At 42.4% G+C, this 18,592-nt stretch overlaps 2 protein-coding genes across 7 annotated transcripts in view; one reads left to right on the forward strand and one right to left on the reverse strand.

Annotated features, from left to right (window-relative positions):
* Positions 1-3,321, forward strand: part of LOC129812525 (GTP cyclohydrolase 1) — a 40,270-nt gene extending 36,949 nt beyond the window's left edge. The window contains exon 6 of the mRNA XM_055864149.1: positions 191-3,321. Within this exon, the coding sequence (XP_055720124.1) occupies positions 191-317 (127 nt within the window). The 3' untranslated portion in view covers positions 318-3,321. The remainder of the gene's footprint in view (positions 1-190) is intronic.
* Positions 3,322-4,828: 1,507 nt separating this feature from the next.
* Positions 4,829-18,592, reverse strand: part of LOC129812526 (protein Smaug homolog 1-like) — a 116,445-nt gene continuing 102,681 nt past the window's right edge. For all 6 annotated transcript variants that reach the window (XM_055864155.1, XM_055864152.1, XM_055864153.1 and 3 more), the window contains 2 exons: positions 12,507-12,590; positions 4,829-10,826 (listed from right to left, as the gene is read on the reverse strand). In XM_055864155.1, the coding sequence (XP_055720130.1) occupies positions 10,798-10,826; positions 12,507-12,590 (113 nt within the window). In that variant the 3' untranslated portion in view covers positions 4,829-10,797. The remainder of the gene's footprint in view (positions 10,827-12,506; positions 12,591-18,592) is intronic.

An 18,592-nucleotide genomic window follows, 5' to 3' on the forward strand; every position in this document is an offset into this window, starting at 1 on the left:
ACCTTATTGACTTTTTAGAATGATGCAATCAAAGCAGTCAAAACAGAAACATGCACAAATGAAACCAAAGATAAAGGGAGAGGCCATATCTGGACAATCTTCAATGTGTCATTAACAGAACATGTCCCATACTCCCAAATCTAATAACTATAACAGTAATGGATAATGATGCCTTTCTTCCTGCATGCAGTCACATGTGCATGGTGATGAGGGGGGTGCAGAAGATGAACAGCAAGACTGTGACCAGCACCATGCTGGGGGTGTTCCGGGAGGACCCCAAGACACGGGACGAGTTCCTCACCCTAATCAGGAACTGAGAGGGACGGCTGGCCCACGAACCTGCTGCCCAGCCCAGCGCAGCGCAGACCTCTCTCCCTGTTGTCTGCCTGGAGCTAGAGCAGTCCACACAGCAGTTTTGGTACGAAGCCTAGAGTCCGGGCTTGCAGAGAGTGTGTGTGTGTGTGTCTATCCCTCCACTCCCTTCCAAATAATCACACACATCACATGGTCACATGACATAGCTGTCTTGTGTGTGTTTCAAATCAAAATCAAATGTATTTATATAGCCCCTCTTACATCAGCTGATATATCAAAGTGCTGTACAGAAACCCAGCTTAAAACCCCAAACAGCAAGCAATGCAGGTGTAGAAGCACGGTGGCTAGGAAAAACTCCCTAGAAAGGCCAGAACCTAGGACATGACAGTCTTGCCAGTCTTGACAACCTAGGACATGACAGTCTTACTAAATGGTGTCTGTCAGGTGGCTGGCTTAACCTAAAAAGGAATAGTTTGGATCAATGATTAGTGTTTCTTATGGTTGCTTAATTTAAAGGACTTTGATCCTGTAAAAAAAGAAAATAAGTAACTTTTCATTAGATCGAACCTCCAAGTACGACAAAGATACTTACACCTACGTAGAAACATCCTAACATTAAAATCAATGTTTTTTTTTAGAAGCATTGTTATATTCTTTACTTCTTTCCTGATATATTTTTGCAAGATATCTTTATCCAAAGTAAGCTAGGCCCAGTAGGACCATATGTCAGTTTTAACTTTTTATTTTATTGACCCTTTATTTAACTAGGCAAGTCAGTTAAGAACAAATTCTTATTTACAATGACGGCCTATCAAAAGGCAAAAGACCTCCTGCGGGGACAGGGGCTTGGATAAAAATAAATATATTTTAAATATATAAACACAAGACAAAACACACATCACGACAAGAGAGATGACACAACACTACATAAAGAGAGACCTAAGACAATTTACTAATGGTATGCATTTAAACTTGCCTTGAGCCAAACCTCTTCAAAAGTAAAAGTGCCCTTTTCACATGGCATCATATTCCCACTCAAGCCAAATGCATCAAACCCATTCGTCAAACAATCAACACTTTGGTCAACCTGTCAGCCGGTTACAAGGCTCAGTCCTGGTCTACTGTAATTATCTTTAACTAGTAAAGGAAGGAGAGCAAAATGCTCGCTTTTAAATTTGGTAGCCACTGCTTTAAATACAATATACTGCACCCTGCAACTTGGGGGAACTAACAATGATGGCTTTCTGAAGGTTACTGAATAATATCCTACACAGGATCGGTCCCCCCCGCGGGACGGTTGAGCTAACGTAGGCTAATGTGATTCGCATGAGGTTGTAAGTAACAAGTAACAATTTCCAGGATATAGACATATCTGATATGGGCAGAAAGCTTAAATTCTTGTTAATCTAACTGCACTGTCCAATTTACGGTAGCTATTACAGTGAAAGAATACCATGCTATTGTTTGAGGAGAGTGCACAGTTAGGAACTTGAAAATGTATTAATAAACCAATTAGGCACATTTGGGCAGACTTGATACAACATTTTGAACAGAAATGCAATGGTTCATTGAATCAGTTTAAAACTTTGCACATACACTGCTGCCATGTATTGGCCGAAATCTAAATTGTGCCTAGATTCCATATATTGGCCTTTTTCTTGCATTTCAAAGATGATGGACCAAAAAAACGCATGTTTTTTTCTTTGTATTATCTTTTACCAGATCTAATGTGTTATATTCTCATACATTAATTTCACATTTCCACAAACTTCAAAGTGTTTCCTTTCAAATGGTATCAAGACTATGCATATTCTTGCTTCAGGTCCTGAGCTACAGGTAGTTAGATTTGGGTATGTCATTTTAGGCGAAAATTGGGGAAAAAAGGGTCTAATCCATAATTAACTGTGGTGTTCAAATTATGTGAGGTAATGTCGCTGTTAGTTTTGCATTTGTTCTATAACCAAAGGACCAAGGTTTCCAAGGGTGCAGTTAAAGTGACTGGACGATAACTGGCTAGTGCAACGAAGGATGATCAGATGGGACTAAAAAGTGTTCACTTTAGGTCACCCTGTCTTAATATGGACACCCTACATTATTCGCTAATAGTCTCACTCACTATTGTAGTTATTTGTTGAAAATGTCACGATAGTACAGATTCACAGACGTGTGACTGATATAGTCTGCTTTCTCTGTATCCTCCAAGTGGGCATTTCGCCATTCAGAGGATTTCTATTGGGCACCCCTTTGTATCTCTCTGTAAGTCGTGTAGGCCTATGTGCGTGGGTATTTGTTTGTGTGCGTTGAAGGCCAGCCCAGTATATATTCTGCTGTCCTTCTGCCTTACTGATTTTTCGCTTGATGCGTAGAGTTCACTTCCGCGGATGACTTTGAAGAGACTAGACGCAAAGGAATCTGCTCACGTTTTACTCTCTTACCCTTCTAACGTCAATTATGTTTTACACTTCTAAATATCTACGTATGTCAGTGTATAAATGTTTCAGAATTGTAGTGTACCTTTTCAAATGTAAAAAATATGCCGCCGTTTACAGAGTACAGCACATCCCTCTTTGCTACGTCACATATATTGTATGTATGCAATTTCATGTATTAACTCAGCAAATTAGGGATATTAAAATATAGTAACCTATATGAAAATGATGTACAGTGTTAGGATAAATAGGTATAGTAGCAAGGAACATATATTCTGATGAGCGGTATATTTTTTAATTGATTGGAAATATATAATACTCATATTGAAATGGGGAGGTTTTAACTAATATGATTTGGTCATTGGGGTTCAGTGTGTGTGTGTGTGTGTGTGTGTCGGGGGTTGGAGTATATGAGCGCTAGGCAGTCAGACAGCTCCTGCATCGTCTCTGTGGCCTTCTTTAGAAGGATTTGTTCTTTGGGTTCCTTCACTACTGTCGTTTACATTACACTTCTTACTGTGTTCATTTGAAAGAGTTTTCAACAAAGGAAAATAAATCTGTATGTGTGAACTAGGAACATGGGTACTGTGCTCTTCTTTGTAAAGCCCTGTTTATACCTGGTGGTAACATGCCTGTCCTGATCTCGTCCACATTCTGATTTGGGCTCACATTTTTAGACTGGTCTAAATAATGAAAATAACTGGTTGTGATCACAGGATGCTAGCATAATATATACTGTGCTTAATGCTGTGTTGGTAACCAAGTGGGAATTTACAAAATACGACTGGGGAAAAAAACACTTGAATGGCCTTCCAACTTATAATTACTAGTGGGGAACTCGTCTATCATCCTGTGCTCCTACTGCTTCCACCTGCTGACCTCTGACATCACCTACTAAGGAAATTACCTCTAATGCAATTTTCGGGCAGTTAAATGCAACAAAACATTATTTATGAAAAGCAATATTTATTTTATTTAACCTTTATTAAACTTGGCAAGTCAGTCAAGAATCAATTATTATTTACAATGACGGCCAAACCCGGACGACGCTGGGCCATTAGTGCATCGCCCTATGGGACTCCCAATTATGGCCGGTTGTGATACAGGCTGGAATGGAATCAGAGTCTGTAGTGACACCTCTAGCACTAAGATGCAGTGCGCCACTCGGGAGCCCCATATATACAGTATACTGGACAAAAATATAAACACAACATGTGATCCCGTTTCATGAGCTGAAATAAGATCACAGAAATGTGCCATATGAACCAAAAACTTGTTTCTCTCATGTTGTGCACAAATTTCTTTACATCCCTGTTAGTGAACAATTCTCCTTTAAGATAATCCATCCACCTGATAGGTGTGTGATATTAAACAGCATGAGGACTATTTGTGTCTGTAATAAAGCCCTTGTGGGGAAAAACTCATTTTGATTGGCTGGACTGGTCCCCCAGTGGGTGGGCCTGGCTCCCAAATGGGTGGACCTATGCCCACTCATGGCTGCACCCCTGCTATGTGAAATCCATAGATTAGGACCTAATGAATTTATTTCAATTGCCTGAAATCCTTATATGAACTGTAACTCAGTAAAATCTTTGAGCATGATGCATTTATATATTTGTTCATGGTTTTTGAACACATTCTCAGTTCCCCCTCACGCTGTCAAAACCACTATGCGGATGTGATTGAATAGAGCCCTTAGTTTATGGTTTACACAGCTTGTTGGCCATTAGCCAATCAGCGTTTCTCAACGAGTTCAAAGCACACGTATGCATCAAACTCGTAAATTCCCACCTCCCACTTGGCTACGAACGCAGCATAAGACACCCAGATAACAGAACATTGTGTTCACTTGCTATGGGGGTGCAGGGATTTTTTGGGAGAGAATGATTCAGCTTTTTTAGCTGGTGTTGTGAAGAGCGGTACCCTCCATAACTGGAACCCGTCTCTTGGCAACAGGTTTTATGAATGTGCTTCAGCTCCTCTGATTCGTGGAATTTTTGGATGAGTAGCCAGTAAAATCGTCTCCTGCTATGGTGTGACCTCCCAGAATGCAAGACGTATCGCTTTCAAGAAATAATCCAGACAATTTTACAAGTTATTCTTTAATACTTTTTTTTTTGTCTGTGGTTATCACAAAGACGTCAAGCATTTTAACACAGACGCCACAAAACAAAACATTCAGTATCTTTCACTCACACACTTAACAGCTCTCCCATTCTGACTACATGGCAACCACTCTCCCATAGACAAAAACAAACACGCAAATACATTTACACAGAGGACTCTCCATAGATCCATGTAGAACAGGACAGATGACCATCTACACTTCCGCTCACTAGCCAAACCCTGCCCGACGCAAGTAGCCAAGTTACAGGAACACAGAACCTGAGACAGGCTTTTGGCCGGGCATCAGGGCCGAATAACAGCAGCCTCCATTGGATCGGGCCATGTCATGTCGCAGCATTTCTGGTACATTTGGAGAAGATGTATTTTACAGTTACAGCATGACGCGCATGCACACTCTTTCTCACACGCAACATATACATCGGTTTGTTGTACAGACAGGTACAATTCATAACTTCATATCAGCATTGAAAAGTACCTAGAGTACAGAAACCAAAAAATATGCTGACAACACAAGGCTTCCATATTGTTTTTGTCTGAAAACGCGACAGCAACAAGACAAGTTTCAAAGTGTCCTAGAGGAGCTCGTATGCAGTTTGGAGGATGCCACCATTGTAACTGTCAACACAGCTCTAACTGGGTTGCTTCATGTAATACTGTTACCATTTTCTAAAGTCCATAGAAAATAATTTACATTTGGGGTAAATGTCTCGAGTACAAAAAAGGCACTGCCATTTGTTATTCAAAATATGACTTCCCAGCCTTGTGCATGCATTTCTAAAATGACTCCCCCCCCCCCTCTTCTTTTTGGAGGGGGGGCTGTTGAGTTTTATTCTTAAACATAAACAATTTTTTAAAATATATATGTAAGCCTGCAGTCAATACAGGATATTGGCTCTTTGATAACAAAAACAAAACAAATGAAAAGCACAGTAACGTGGTAGAACCTTTGTTACAGTGGATGATTGAGTATTCACCCCCCCCCCCCAAAAAAACCTCGCCATCGAATAATTAAGCGATATTTAACTAATGTGCAGCGTCTACGACAAAAAAAAACAGAGTAAAAAAAAAGAAAGAAAGCGTCAAGTCTTCATTTACACTAAAAAGAAAAAGAATATATTTGGAATATTATCATCTAACTGTTAATACTGCAGTGTGTACAGCAGCTCTCTCTCATCTCAGAGGGGAGGAGCCCTATAGAGTTTGGATGCACTTTGGAAAATAAAAAAAATACAACTCTGAGTAGCTTCCGGAGGAGTCAAAGTCTGATCCACGGCTGCAGTAATATATGAACGACATTGACTCCTCTTCTGTTTACTGCCTCATCACTCTCTCATAGGCACATACTGTAGTGTACACTACATGCAAACACACAACCTCATGGGCACTTGTGAGTGTGTACATCCCAACCTAGCATGCTCTATCCCCTGCCCTGCAGTTGTTGCCAATCTTATGGATGGGCTACTTAGCTTAGCCTTCCACTGTGATGTCATCAAGAACCACACAGGTGGTGGTTAGCTTAGTAGGCACTGGTCGGCCATTCCCATATGGCTAGCCCTGGACCTTCAATACTCATAGCCAAAGTCTATTAGCCGACAAAGTAGCAAGGGCCTTATCCCACACAAATAACCCCAGATGAACCACGTCTCTTGGCAATGTGTCAAAAGGGTTGTCGCCCTCGTATCCAGTTTGTTTTGCTGGTGGCTGGATCAAAAAGGGAACTTTGCGAACAGAGCATCGAGGTGTAACATTTCTATAAAAGAGCACACGCAGTATTCAGTCATTTGGCCAACCAGGATATAATAAGCATTTCACAAAGCGTCAGAAAAAAAAAACACACAAATCCCAAGAAGACACCGGTTGTGTGTCTTTCCTCCACTATCAAAGACAACAATTTGCGATTATAATGTAGTTCAAAAGAAGAATAACTATTATTTGAGATGTACTTATGGTCACCAGCCATAGTAAGTTAATACATATGGTACTTTAAATAATACATCTAAATGAATACAATAATCAACTCCGCAACAGTAATAGAAAAAAAAAATCAATAATAAATAATGATTTGAATCTGATAATAGTATTGATTCACATGGCAGTGACAAGTGGCTCTAACTACCATGTACTGTGTATCCACTGATGCACGTTGCATCGGTGTAACAATGCATACTGTATGCTGCCACTAAATATTTTCCAAGCCATGCCACAAAAGGGTCCATGCCAATTCATGCACCATTCACCTTCCCAGTTAAGGCCAATGCGTTTTTTAGTGAGCACACTTCCTGCAGCAGTGACGTTTGGCTGACTGAAAAGTCAGTGACATTTTGTCAATAACAGGTTACAGGTTTGACGGGGTGAGGTCGTCAGTCGTCAACCTTACCTTTTGACAATATGGTTCAGTCTAAGAACTTCAGTTCAATGTGCACTAGGGGAGTGGGCTGTAGTTCTTGTGGCAGAGAAAGGGTGCATTTGGCACGAAGCTTGTTTCATCTCACTACTCGAGTTCACCTCCCTTTCTCTGAACTGCAAAACCCGGAACTTTCCCTTTCCAAACCTTTGCTTCTCCCCACTGAGGACGGTCTATGGCACATACTTGGCATTTCTATTGCTGCACCTATTGGAATTGTTATTGATGGATTAGCTGTAGTAAAATAGCACGGCACCAAGTGCAGAACAAGAAAACAAGACTTTTTAAGAATAACATTTTTTTAAACAAAATAACCCTCACAAAAACACCATTTTGAATGGCTCCAAATTGAATCCAACTTGGGAAAAACCAACCAGGATGCCCATTCAGGCAAAAAACATCAGCATGACCTTCCATGCACAAAAAACCCATACAGAGCCAAACTGTTATAACTAAACTTTTAAGAGCTTATTTTAACATTAACCTACCCTTATAGTCTGTCATGCAGATAACAACGAACAGAGGATACATATAAAGACTAAAAAACAACAAGAAATCAAAGTGCCTGGCTGTCGGTAACTGCTTTTGGCCACCAGGTGGAGGTAAGTACTAAAAAGAGAGCAATCTCGGGGAGTAAAACTACTTTTAAACCCTTGCTATGCTGCTCGAGGGAAAGGAAACCTCCTCAGCAACCTTCTCATTCACTATGGCTACCTCCTGATTCTCCTGTCCTCTGTATAGATCCCTGGTTAGCATTCTCTCCTTCCTCCTCGATTCAGAACATCTTTGACCGTCTTTTACTTCCTAGTAAGATTGGGAGCATATAGCATACAACATGCAGCGCTATATCATCTACCCTGGACTGAAAACAAACAAGTGATCCTCATTCTAGTTCACAACAAGACCCATTGAAAATACTCCAGACCCACACTGACTAGCCCTAATTATAGACTAGGTCACACAACGTTGTGCACCTGTTACAGGAACTTCGCTCCAGACAAAGCCCAAGCAAATGAACAGCAACTTTCAATGCATAGTCTGCAGGTACAAAGGCTAAAATAAAAATAAATAAATACATACACACTACCGTTCAAAAGTTTGGGGTCATTTAGAAATGTCCTTGTTCTTGAAAGAAGAGCACATTTTTTTGTCCATTAAAATATCATCAAATTGATCAGAAATACAGTGTAGACATTGTTAATGTTGTAAATGAATATTGTAGCTGGAAAGGCCTCACAAGTTCTCAACTGGCGGCTTCATTAAATAGTACCCGATAAAAACACCAGTCTCAACATCAACAGTGAAGAGGCGACTCCGGGATGCTGGTCTTCTAGGCAGAGTTGCAAAGAAAAAGCCATATCTCAGACTGGATAATAAAAAGAAAAGATTAAGATGGGCAAAAGAACACAGACACTGGACAGAGGAACTCTGCCTAGAAGGCCAGCATCCCGGAGTCGCCTCTTCACTGTTGACGTTGAGACTGGTGTTTGCGGGTACTATTTAATGAAGCTGCCAGTTGAGGACTTGTGAGGCGTCTGTCTCTCGAACTAGACACTCTAATGTACCTGTCCTCTTGCTCAGTTGTGCACCGGGGCCCCCACTCCTCTTTCTATTCTGGTTAGAGCCAGTTTGCGCTGTTCTGTGAAGGGAGTAGTACACAGCGTTGTACGAGATCTTCAGTTTCTTGGCAATTTCTCAGAACAAGAATAGACTGACGAGTTTCAGAAGAAAGTTCTTTGTTTCTGGCCATTTTGAGCCTGTAATCGAACCCACAAATACTGATGCTCCAGATACTCAACTAGTCTAAAGAAGGCCAGTTGTATTGCTTCTTTAATCAGAACAACAGTTTTCAGCTGCGCTAACATAATTGCAAAAGGGTTTTCTAATGATCAATTAGCCTTTTGAAATGATAAACTTGGATTAGCTAACACAACGTGCCATTGGAACACAGGAGTGATGGTTGCTGATAATGGGCTTCTGTACACCTATGTAGATATTCCATTAAAAATCAGCTTTTTCCAGCTACAATAGTCAGGGTAGCCTAGTGGTTAGAGCGTTGGGCTAGTAACCGAAATGTTGCAGGTTCAAATCCCCGAGCTGACAAGGTAAAAATCTGTTGTTCTGCCCCTGAACAAGGCAGTTAACCCAGTGTTCCTAGGCCTTCATTGAAAATAAGAATTTGTTCTGAACTGACTTAACCAGTTAAATAAAGGTAAAACATATATATTTTTACAACATTAACATCATCTACACAGTATTGTATATATAATATGTCATTGGCCGGTGTAAAAGTTGAGTTTACCCTGAACTTTACCGTAACTCTGCTAGGCTATTTTCCTCTGTCTTGTTTCAAATCAAAGTCCCTGCCCCTGACATGAATCCATCATGGCTAAAGTCCTCTTCTCCTTCCAAATCACTTAGCCGAGACCATCCTGTGTCTCTCCACTTTCATTTCCCCTCCTCCCATCTCTCCTCATGCCTCTCTTTTCCTTCTACACACCTCCGCCGCATCCCTCTCTCTTTTTAGCGTTCTCTTTCACACAGTTTGGCTCCTGGTAAAGGAACAAAAAGCAAAAAAAAACGAAACAATGAATAAGTCCGTGGTAATAGTGATAGCTACTGTGAGACGTTAGTCTATAAAGCGACTAGTATGGGTAGTATGTCACTGCTTTACAAAAAGTTATAAAAAAAAATATCAAGAGATAATATTCATACCTGAAATGTATAAATGTTTGGGTACCCTTGATAGTAGCATCTTGTGTAAACAATACATACATGTATAAATGCTTTTTTTCTGTCACCTATTCAGAGCATAGGGTTCTCCCAAGCCTTTTGAAGAATGGCCTCCTTAAAACTCTCCCAAACAGTGGGAGGAAAAGCCAAGGCTTCTCTTACAAAGTGTTGCACATTGTTTACTTGGCTTGTTTGTTTTTGGCTCAGTGACACCGGGAGAAATGCTGACTGGTGTGAACTGGTGTGGGAATTGTGTTACTGGTCTGTAACTGGGACTGAGGGTAGAGAAGGGAACAGAGTCTGGAACTCTGTAACACGATGTACTACAGTACCCATAATGCACAACCCCCCCCATTTTAACAGACCCCAGGGCCATTCGGTTGTTGGCTGATGCCGACCCAAGTGATACTACAGTATATCTCCCACAGCCCGGCAGAGTGCACTGTTGTGGATAGTTATACTGCGGGCGACACTGTGAGGAGAGGAGTCTGTACTGCCTATCTTATCTGTCACTGAAGCCCAGATTCTTATGAGGGTGCTGGGGCATAGCTGCGTTTTGTCGAGATGGTAACATGCCAATTTGCTGCGGTGTTAGCAGTTTTTCACAGACTGGCTAATCTTGGAGTGATTTGGAGCTGGCCCACCCCCCCGGTTGACCTCTCCCATTGGCCGTGGGGGCGCCTGATGGGCAGGTGGGGTGGGGGGGGGGTGTGGGTAGGGGGACTTTGGGTGTTCGGCGAGCCTCCTGGGACCAGCTCAGTCTCTCCTGGTCTCCTTCAGGTCCTCCTCTCAGATGGTGGATGTGCGGTCGACTCCATCTAGACACACAGAATCGAGGGACACGGGACAAACCATCACATAGGAGTGAGAATAACACAACTGGACAAATACAGATGGAATGTTTCAAAGACAAAAAAACAACGGTTGCATCTTGCCTGGCTGGACAAACAGAGGACCAAATGGCACCCTATACCCTACATAGTGCACTACTTTTGACCAGGTCAATGGTCAAAAGGAGTGCACTATAAAGACAATAGGGGGTCATTTGGGACATGATCCCAGTGGTTCAGACAGAGTGAGCGGTGAGTCAGCTGAAAACTCATTACTACATTCATCAGAGGTATGTGCTTTGCGGTACTGTAGCACTAGTCGCGCTGGGTATACGTGCTGGATGTGCTTCTACACAGCAAATGCGTGTGTGACCAGCAGTACCAGAAACCAGAGGCAGTCACTGGGGGAGGTCAGAGACCCATGATGGACTTTCTTTGGGTCTTCGGGCTTTAGAAATGCACTATATAAATCCTATGTATCATAATGCACCCTATAGACCAGGGTGCATTACCTACAAGCGGTTTCATAAAGACTTACTATTACTGGAGTTCCTGTGTGTGGCCCAGGGTCTCATGACATGGGGTTGCATCCCAAATGGCACCCTATATAGTACACTACACTGGTCAAAAGTAGTGCACTATAAAAGGAATAGACTTGCATTAAAGTCATATATAGGCACCCTTACACTCGGCGCAAGTAAGCAAAATGCTAATAACTCCACCTTTCCCTCTGATAGGCTAGACGAAACTTTCACCGTATTGGATATACATCCTTTCAGATCTACAGAACAGCCTAGAAGGTTAGGGGCTGGAAGCATGCCAATTAGGGAAATGACTTGGCAACTTTCTGTCAAATTGGTCAAAAGAAGAGAGAGAGTTTGATCATTATTAGAGCTGGACGTGGTATTGCTGTATTTGAGCATGTCAGAGCTTTCTAATGGACATCACTTACTCTGTAAAGAACGGCTCAGGGGCATTCCATTCACCATGAGTACTTTCCTTATAATTTCTATTCTGTCCATTCAGTATGTTTCAGAGAGGAGAAGGGGCGTAGGGGTACAGCAGAGAGGAAGGGTCCTGTCTGAGACTGGCATTCCTCCGCTTCCCACCTCTACTCTGGGACTGTCCACGCAAAAATATACACACACACACACAAAGCGCTGCTTGTCCACCCCAGCTCCGCGCCGAGCACTGAGGGCCACTGTCTCTGCGCTGGTGCGGCCAGGGAGAAAAAAAACCTCAGCCCCTTTATTCAAAGCTAAACTCCACTTATAATGGGAACGGTTACTGCATTTATCCAGCTCCCTTCCCGTCTCCTCCTCGCAATACGTGTGGATTCATTGTGAAGTCACACCCTGGCTACAGGCAAACGTGGGTTCAAATACTATTTGATTGGCTGGAATTCCAAAGTTGTGTCTGTTTTTTTCTGTGCATGTGTATATGCTGTGGAGACAAAGTAGTAAAGTACTGGAGTGTAGTGAGGGAGTGTGTGTGTGTGTGTGTGTGAGAGAGAGAAAGTGTGTGTGAATCTCTATGTTTGTGTGTGTGTGCGAGCACACGTTTGTATAAACCAAGGGGTACAGCAGATTGATACAGTAGTGTGTGAGTATTGACAAAGTGCAGTAGTAACTGAGGTGTATGTGTTCATGGTAGTTGTGGTGCTCTTACCTCCCAGAGCGTGTTCCGTCATACTCAGACACAGAGACTCCAGCCGGTTGTTGATGTCTGGTTCAGTCACCGGCACCTGGAGATCTGGAGAACACCACCACCATGTTACAACATAAACACAACCAACTACCTGGAGAACACCACCACCATGTTACAACATACACACAACCAACTACCTGGAGAACACCACCACCATGTTACAACATACACACAACCATCTACCTGGAGAACACCACAATGTTACAACATACACACAACCAACTACCTGGAGAACACCACCACAATGTTACAACATACACAAAACCATCTACCTGGAAAACACCACCACCATGTTACAACATAAACACAACCAACTACCTGGAGTACACCACCACCATGTTACAACATAAACACAACCAACTACCTGGAGAACACCACAATGTTACAACATACACAAAACCAACTACCTGGAGAACACCACCACAACGTTACAACATACACACAACCAACTACCTGGAGAACACCACCACAATGTTACAACATACACACAACCAACTACCTGGAGAACACCACCACAATGTTACAACATACACACAACCAACTACCTGGAGAACACCACCACAATGTTACAACATACACACAACCAACTACCTGGAGAACACCACCACCATGTTACAACATACACACAACCAACTACCTGGAGAACACCACCACAATGTTACAACATACACACAACCATCTACCTGGAGAACACCACCATGTTACAACATACACACAACCAACTACCTGGAGAACACCACCACCATGTTACACCATACACACAACCAACTACCTGGAGAACACCACCACCATGTTACAACATACACACAACCATCTACCTGGAGAACACCACCACCATGTTACACCATACACACAACCAACTACCAGGAGAACATCACAATGTTACAACAACATACACACAACCAACTACCAGGAGAACATCACAATGTTACAACATACACACAACCAACTACCTGGAGAACACCACCACCATGTTACACCATACACACAACCATCTACCTGGAGAACACCACAACAATGTTACAACATACACACAACCATCTACCTGAAGAACACCACCACAATGTTACAACATACACACAACCATCTACCTGGAGAACACCACAACAATGTTACAACATACACACAACCATCTACCTGAAGAACACCACCACAATGGTACAACATACACACAACCAACTACCTGGAGAACACCACCACCATGTTACAACATACACACAACCAACTACCTGGAGAACACCACAACAATGTTACAACACACACACAACCATCTACCTGGAGAACACCACCACCATGTTACAACATACACACAACCATCTACCTGGAGAACACCACAACAATGTTACAACACACACACAACCATCTACCTGGAGAACACCACCATGTTACAACATACACACAACCAACTACCTGGAGAACACCACCACCATGTTACAACATACACACAACCAACTACCTGGAGAACACCACCACCATGTTACAACATACACACAACCAACTACCTGGAGAACACCACCACATTACAACATACACACAACCAACTACCTGGAGAACACCACCACATTACAACATACACACAACCAACTACCTGGAGAACACCACCACATTACAACATACACACAACCAACTCCTGGAGAACATCACAATGTTACAACATACACACAACCAACTACCTGTAGAACACCACCACCATGTTACAACATACACACAACCAAGTACCTGGAGAACACCACCACAATGTTACAACATACACAAAACCAACTACCTGGAGAACACCACCACAATGTTACACCATACACACAACCAACTACCTGGAGAACACCACCACATTACAACATACACACAACCAACTACCTGGAGAACATCACAATGTTACAACATACACACAACCAACTACCTGGAGAACATCACAATGTTACAACATACACACAACCAACTACCTGGAGAACATCAATGTTACAACATACACACAACCAACTACCTGGAGAACATCACAATGTTACAACATACACACAACCAACTACCTGGAGAACACCACCACCATGTTACAACATACAACCAACCAACTACCTGGAGAACACCACCACCATGTTACAACATACACACAACCAACTACCTGGAGAACACCACAACGTTACAACAACATACACACAACCAACAACCTGGAAAACACCACCACGTTACAACAACATACACACAACCAACTACCTGGAAAACACCACAACGTTAAAACAACATACACACAACCATCTACCTGGAGAACACCACCACATTACAACAACTACCTGGAGAACACCACAACGTTACAACATACACACAACCAACTACCTGGAGAACACCACCACGTTACAACATACACACAACCAACTACCTGGAGAACACCACCATGTTACAACATACACACAACCAACTACCTGGAGAACACCACCACCATGTTACAACATACACACAACAAACTACCTGGAGAACACCACCACAACGTTACAACATACACACAACCAACTACCTGGAGAACACCACCACAATGTTACAACATACACACAACCATCTACCTGGAGAACACCACCACAATGTTACAACATACACACAACCATCTACCCGGAGAACACCACAACAATGTTACAACATACACACAACCATCTACCTGGAGAACACCACCACAATGTTACAACATACACACAACCAACTACCTGGAGAACACCACCACCATGTTACAACATACACACAACCAACTACCTGGAGAACACCACAACAATGTTACAACACACACACAACCATCTACCTGGAGAACACCACCACCATGTTACAACATACACACAACCATCTACCTGGAGAACACCACAACAATGTTACAACACACACACAACCATCTACCTGGAGAACACCACCATGTTACAACATACACACAACCAACTACCTGGAGAACACCACAACAATGTTACAACACACACACAACCATCTACCTGGAGAACACCACCACCATGTTACAACATACACACAACCAACTACCTGGAGAACATCACAATGTTACAACATACACACAACCAACTACCTGGAGAACATCACCACCATGTTACAACATACAACCAACCAACTACCTGGAGAACACCACCACCATGTTACAACATACAACCAACCAACTACCTGGAGAACACCACCACCATGTTACAACATACACACAACCAACTACCTGGAGAACACCACCACATTACAACATACACACAACCAACTACCTGGAGAACACCACCCCCATGTTACAACATACAACAAACCAACTACCTGGAGAACACGACAACGTTACAACAACATACACACAACCAACTACCTGGAAAACACCACAACGTTACAACAACATACACACAACAAACTACCTGGAAAACACCACAACGTTACAACAACATACACACAACCATCTACCTGGAGAACACCACCACAATGTTACAACATACACACAACCATCTACCTGGAGTACACCACCACAATGTTACAACATACACACAACCATCTACCTGGAAAACAACACCACAACGTTACAACATACACACAACCATCTACCTGGAGAACACCACCACCATGTTACAACATACACACAACCAACTACCTGTAGAACACCACCACCATGTTACAACATACAACCAACCAACTACCTGGAGAACACCACAACGTAACAACATACACACAACCATCTACCTGGAAAACAACACCACAATGTTACAACATACACACAACCATCTACCTGGAGAACACCACCACAATGTTACAACATACACACAACCAACTACCAGGAGAACACCACCATGTTACAACATACACACAACCAACTACCTGGAGAACACCACCACAACGTTACAACATACACACAACCAACTACCTGGAGAACACCACCACAACGTTACAACATACACACAACCAACTACCTTGAGAACACCACCACCATGTTACAACATACACACAACCAACTACCTGGAGAACACCACCACAATGTTACAACATACACACAACCAACTACCTGGAGAACACTACCACAATGTTACAACATACACACAACCAACTACCTGGAGAACACCACCACAACGTTACAACATACACACAACCAACTACCTGGAGAACACCACCACAACGTTACAACATACACACAACCAACTACCTTGAGAACACCACCACCATGTTACAACATACACACAACCAACTACCTGGAGAACACCACCACAATGTTACAACATACACACAACCAACTACCTGGAGAACACTACCACAATGTTACAACATACACACAACCAACTACCTGGAGAACACCACCACCATGTTACAACATACACACAACCAACTACCTGAAGAACACCACCACCATGTTACAACATACACACAACCAACTACCTGGATAACACCACAACAATGTTACAACACACACACAACCATCTACCTGGAGAACACCACCATGTTACAACATACACACAACCAACTACCAGGAGAACACCACCACAATGTTACAACATACACACAACCAACTACCTGGAGAACACCACCACCACATTACAACATACACACAACCAACTACCTGGAGAACACCACCACATTACAACATACACACAACCAACTCCTGGAGAACATCACAATGTTACAACATACACACAACCATCTACCTGGAGAACACCAACACATTACAACATACACACAACCAACTACCTGGAGAACATCACAATGTTACAACATACACACAACCAACTACCTGGAGAACATCAATGTTACAACATACACACAACCAACTACCTGGAGAACACCACCAAATTACAACATACACACAACCAACTACCTGGAGAACATCACAATGTTACAACATACACACAACCAACTACCAGGAGAACACCACCACATTACAACATACACACAACCAACTACCTGGAGAATATCACAATGTTACAACATACACACAACCAACTACCTGGAGAACATCACAATGTTACAACATACACACAACCAACTACCAGGAGAACACCACCACATTACAACATACACACAACCAACTACCTGGAGAACATCACAATGTTACAACATACACACAACCAACTACCTGGAGAACATCAATGTTACAACATACACACAACCAACTACCTGGAGAACACCACCAAATTACAACATACACACAACCAACTACCTGGAGAACATCACAATGTTACAACATACACACAACCAACTACCAGGAGAACACCACCACATTACAACATACACACAACCAACTACCTGGAGAATATCACAATGTTACAACATACACACAACCAACTACCTGGAGAACATCACAATGTTACAACATACACACAACCAACTACCTGGAGAACATCACAATGTTACAACATACACACAACCAACTACCTGGAGAACATCACAATGTTACAACATACACACAACCAACTACCTGGAGAACACCACCACCATGTTACAACATACACACAACCAACTACCTGGAGAACATCACAATGTTACAACATTAACACAACCAACTACCTGGAGAACACCACCACCATGTTACAACATACAACCAACCAACTACCTGGAGAACACCACCACCATGTTACAACATACACACAACCAACTACCTGGAGAACACCACAACGTTACAACAACATACACACAACCAACTACCTGGAAAACACCACCACGTTACAACAACATACACACAACCAACTACCTGGAAAACACCACAACGTTACAACAACATACACACAACCATCTACCTGGAGAACACCACATTACAACAACTACCTGGAGAACACCACCACCATGTTACAACATACACACAACCAACTACCTGGAGAACATCACAACGTTACAACATACACACAATCATCTACCTGGAGTACACCACCACAATGTTACAACATACACACAACCATCTACCTGGAGTACACCACCACAATGTTACAACCTCCACACAACCAACTACCTGGAAAACAACACCACAATGTTACAACATACACACAACCAACTACCTGGAGAACACCACCATGTTACAACATACACACAACCAACTAGCTGGAGAACAACACCAC

Source organism: Salvelinus fontinalis, chromosome 16 (genome assembly GCF_029448725.1).
Source record: "Salvelinus fontinalis isolate EN_2023a chromosome 16, ASM2944872v1, whole genome shotgun sequence".
NCBI classification, from domain to species: Eukaryota; Metazoa; Chordata; class Actinopteri; order Salmoniformes; family Salmonidae; genus Salvelinus; species Salvelinus fontinalis.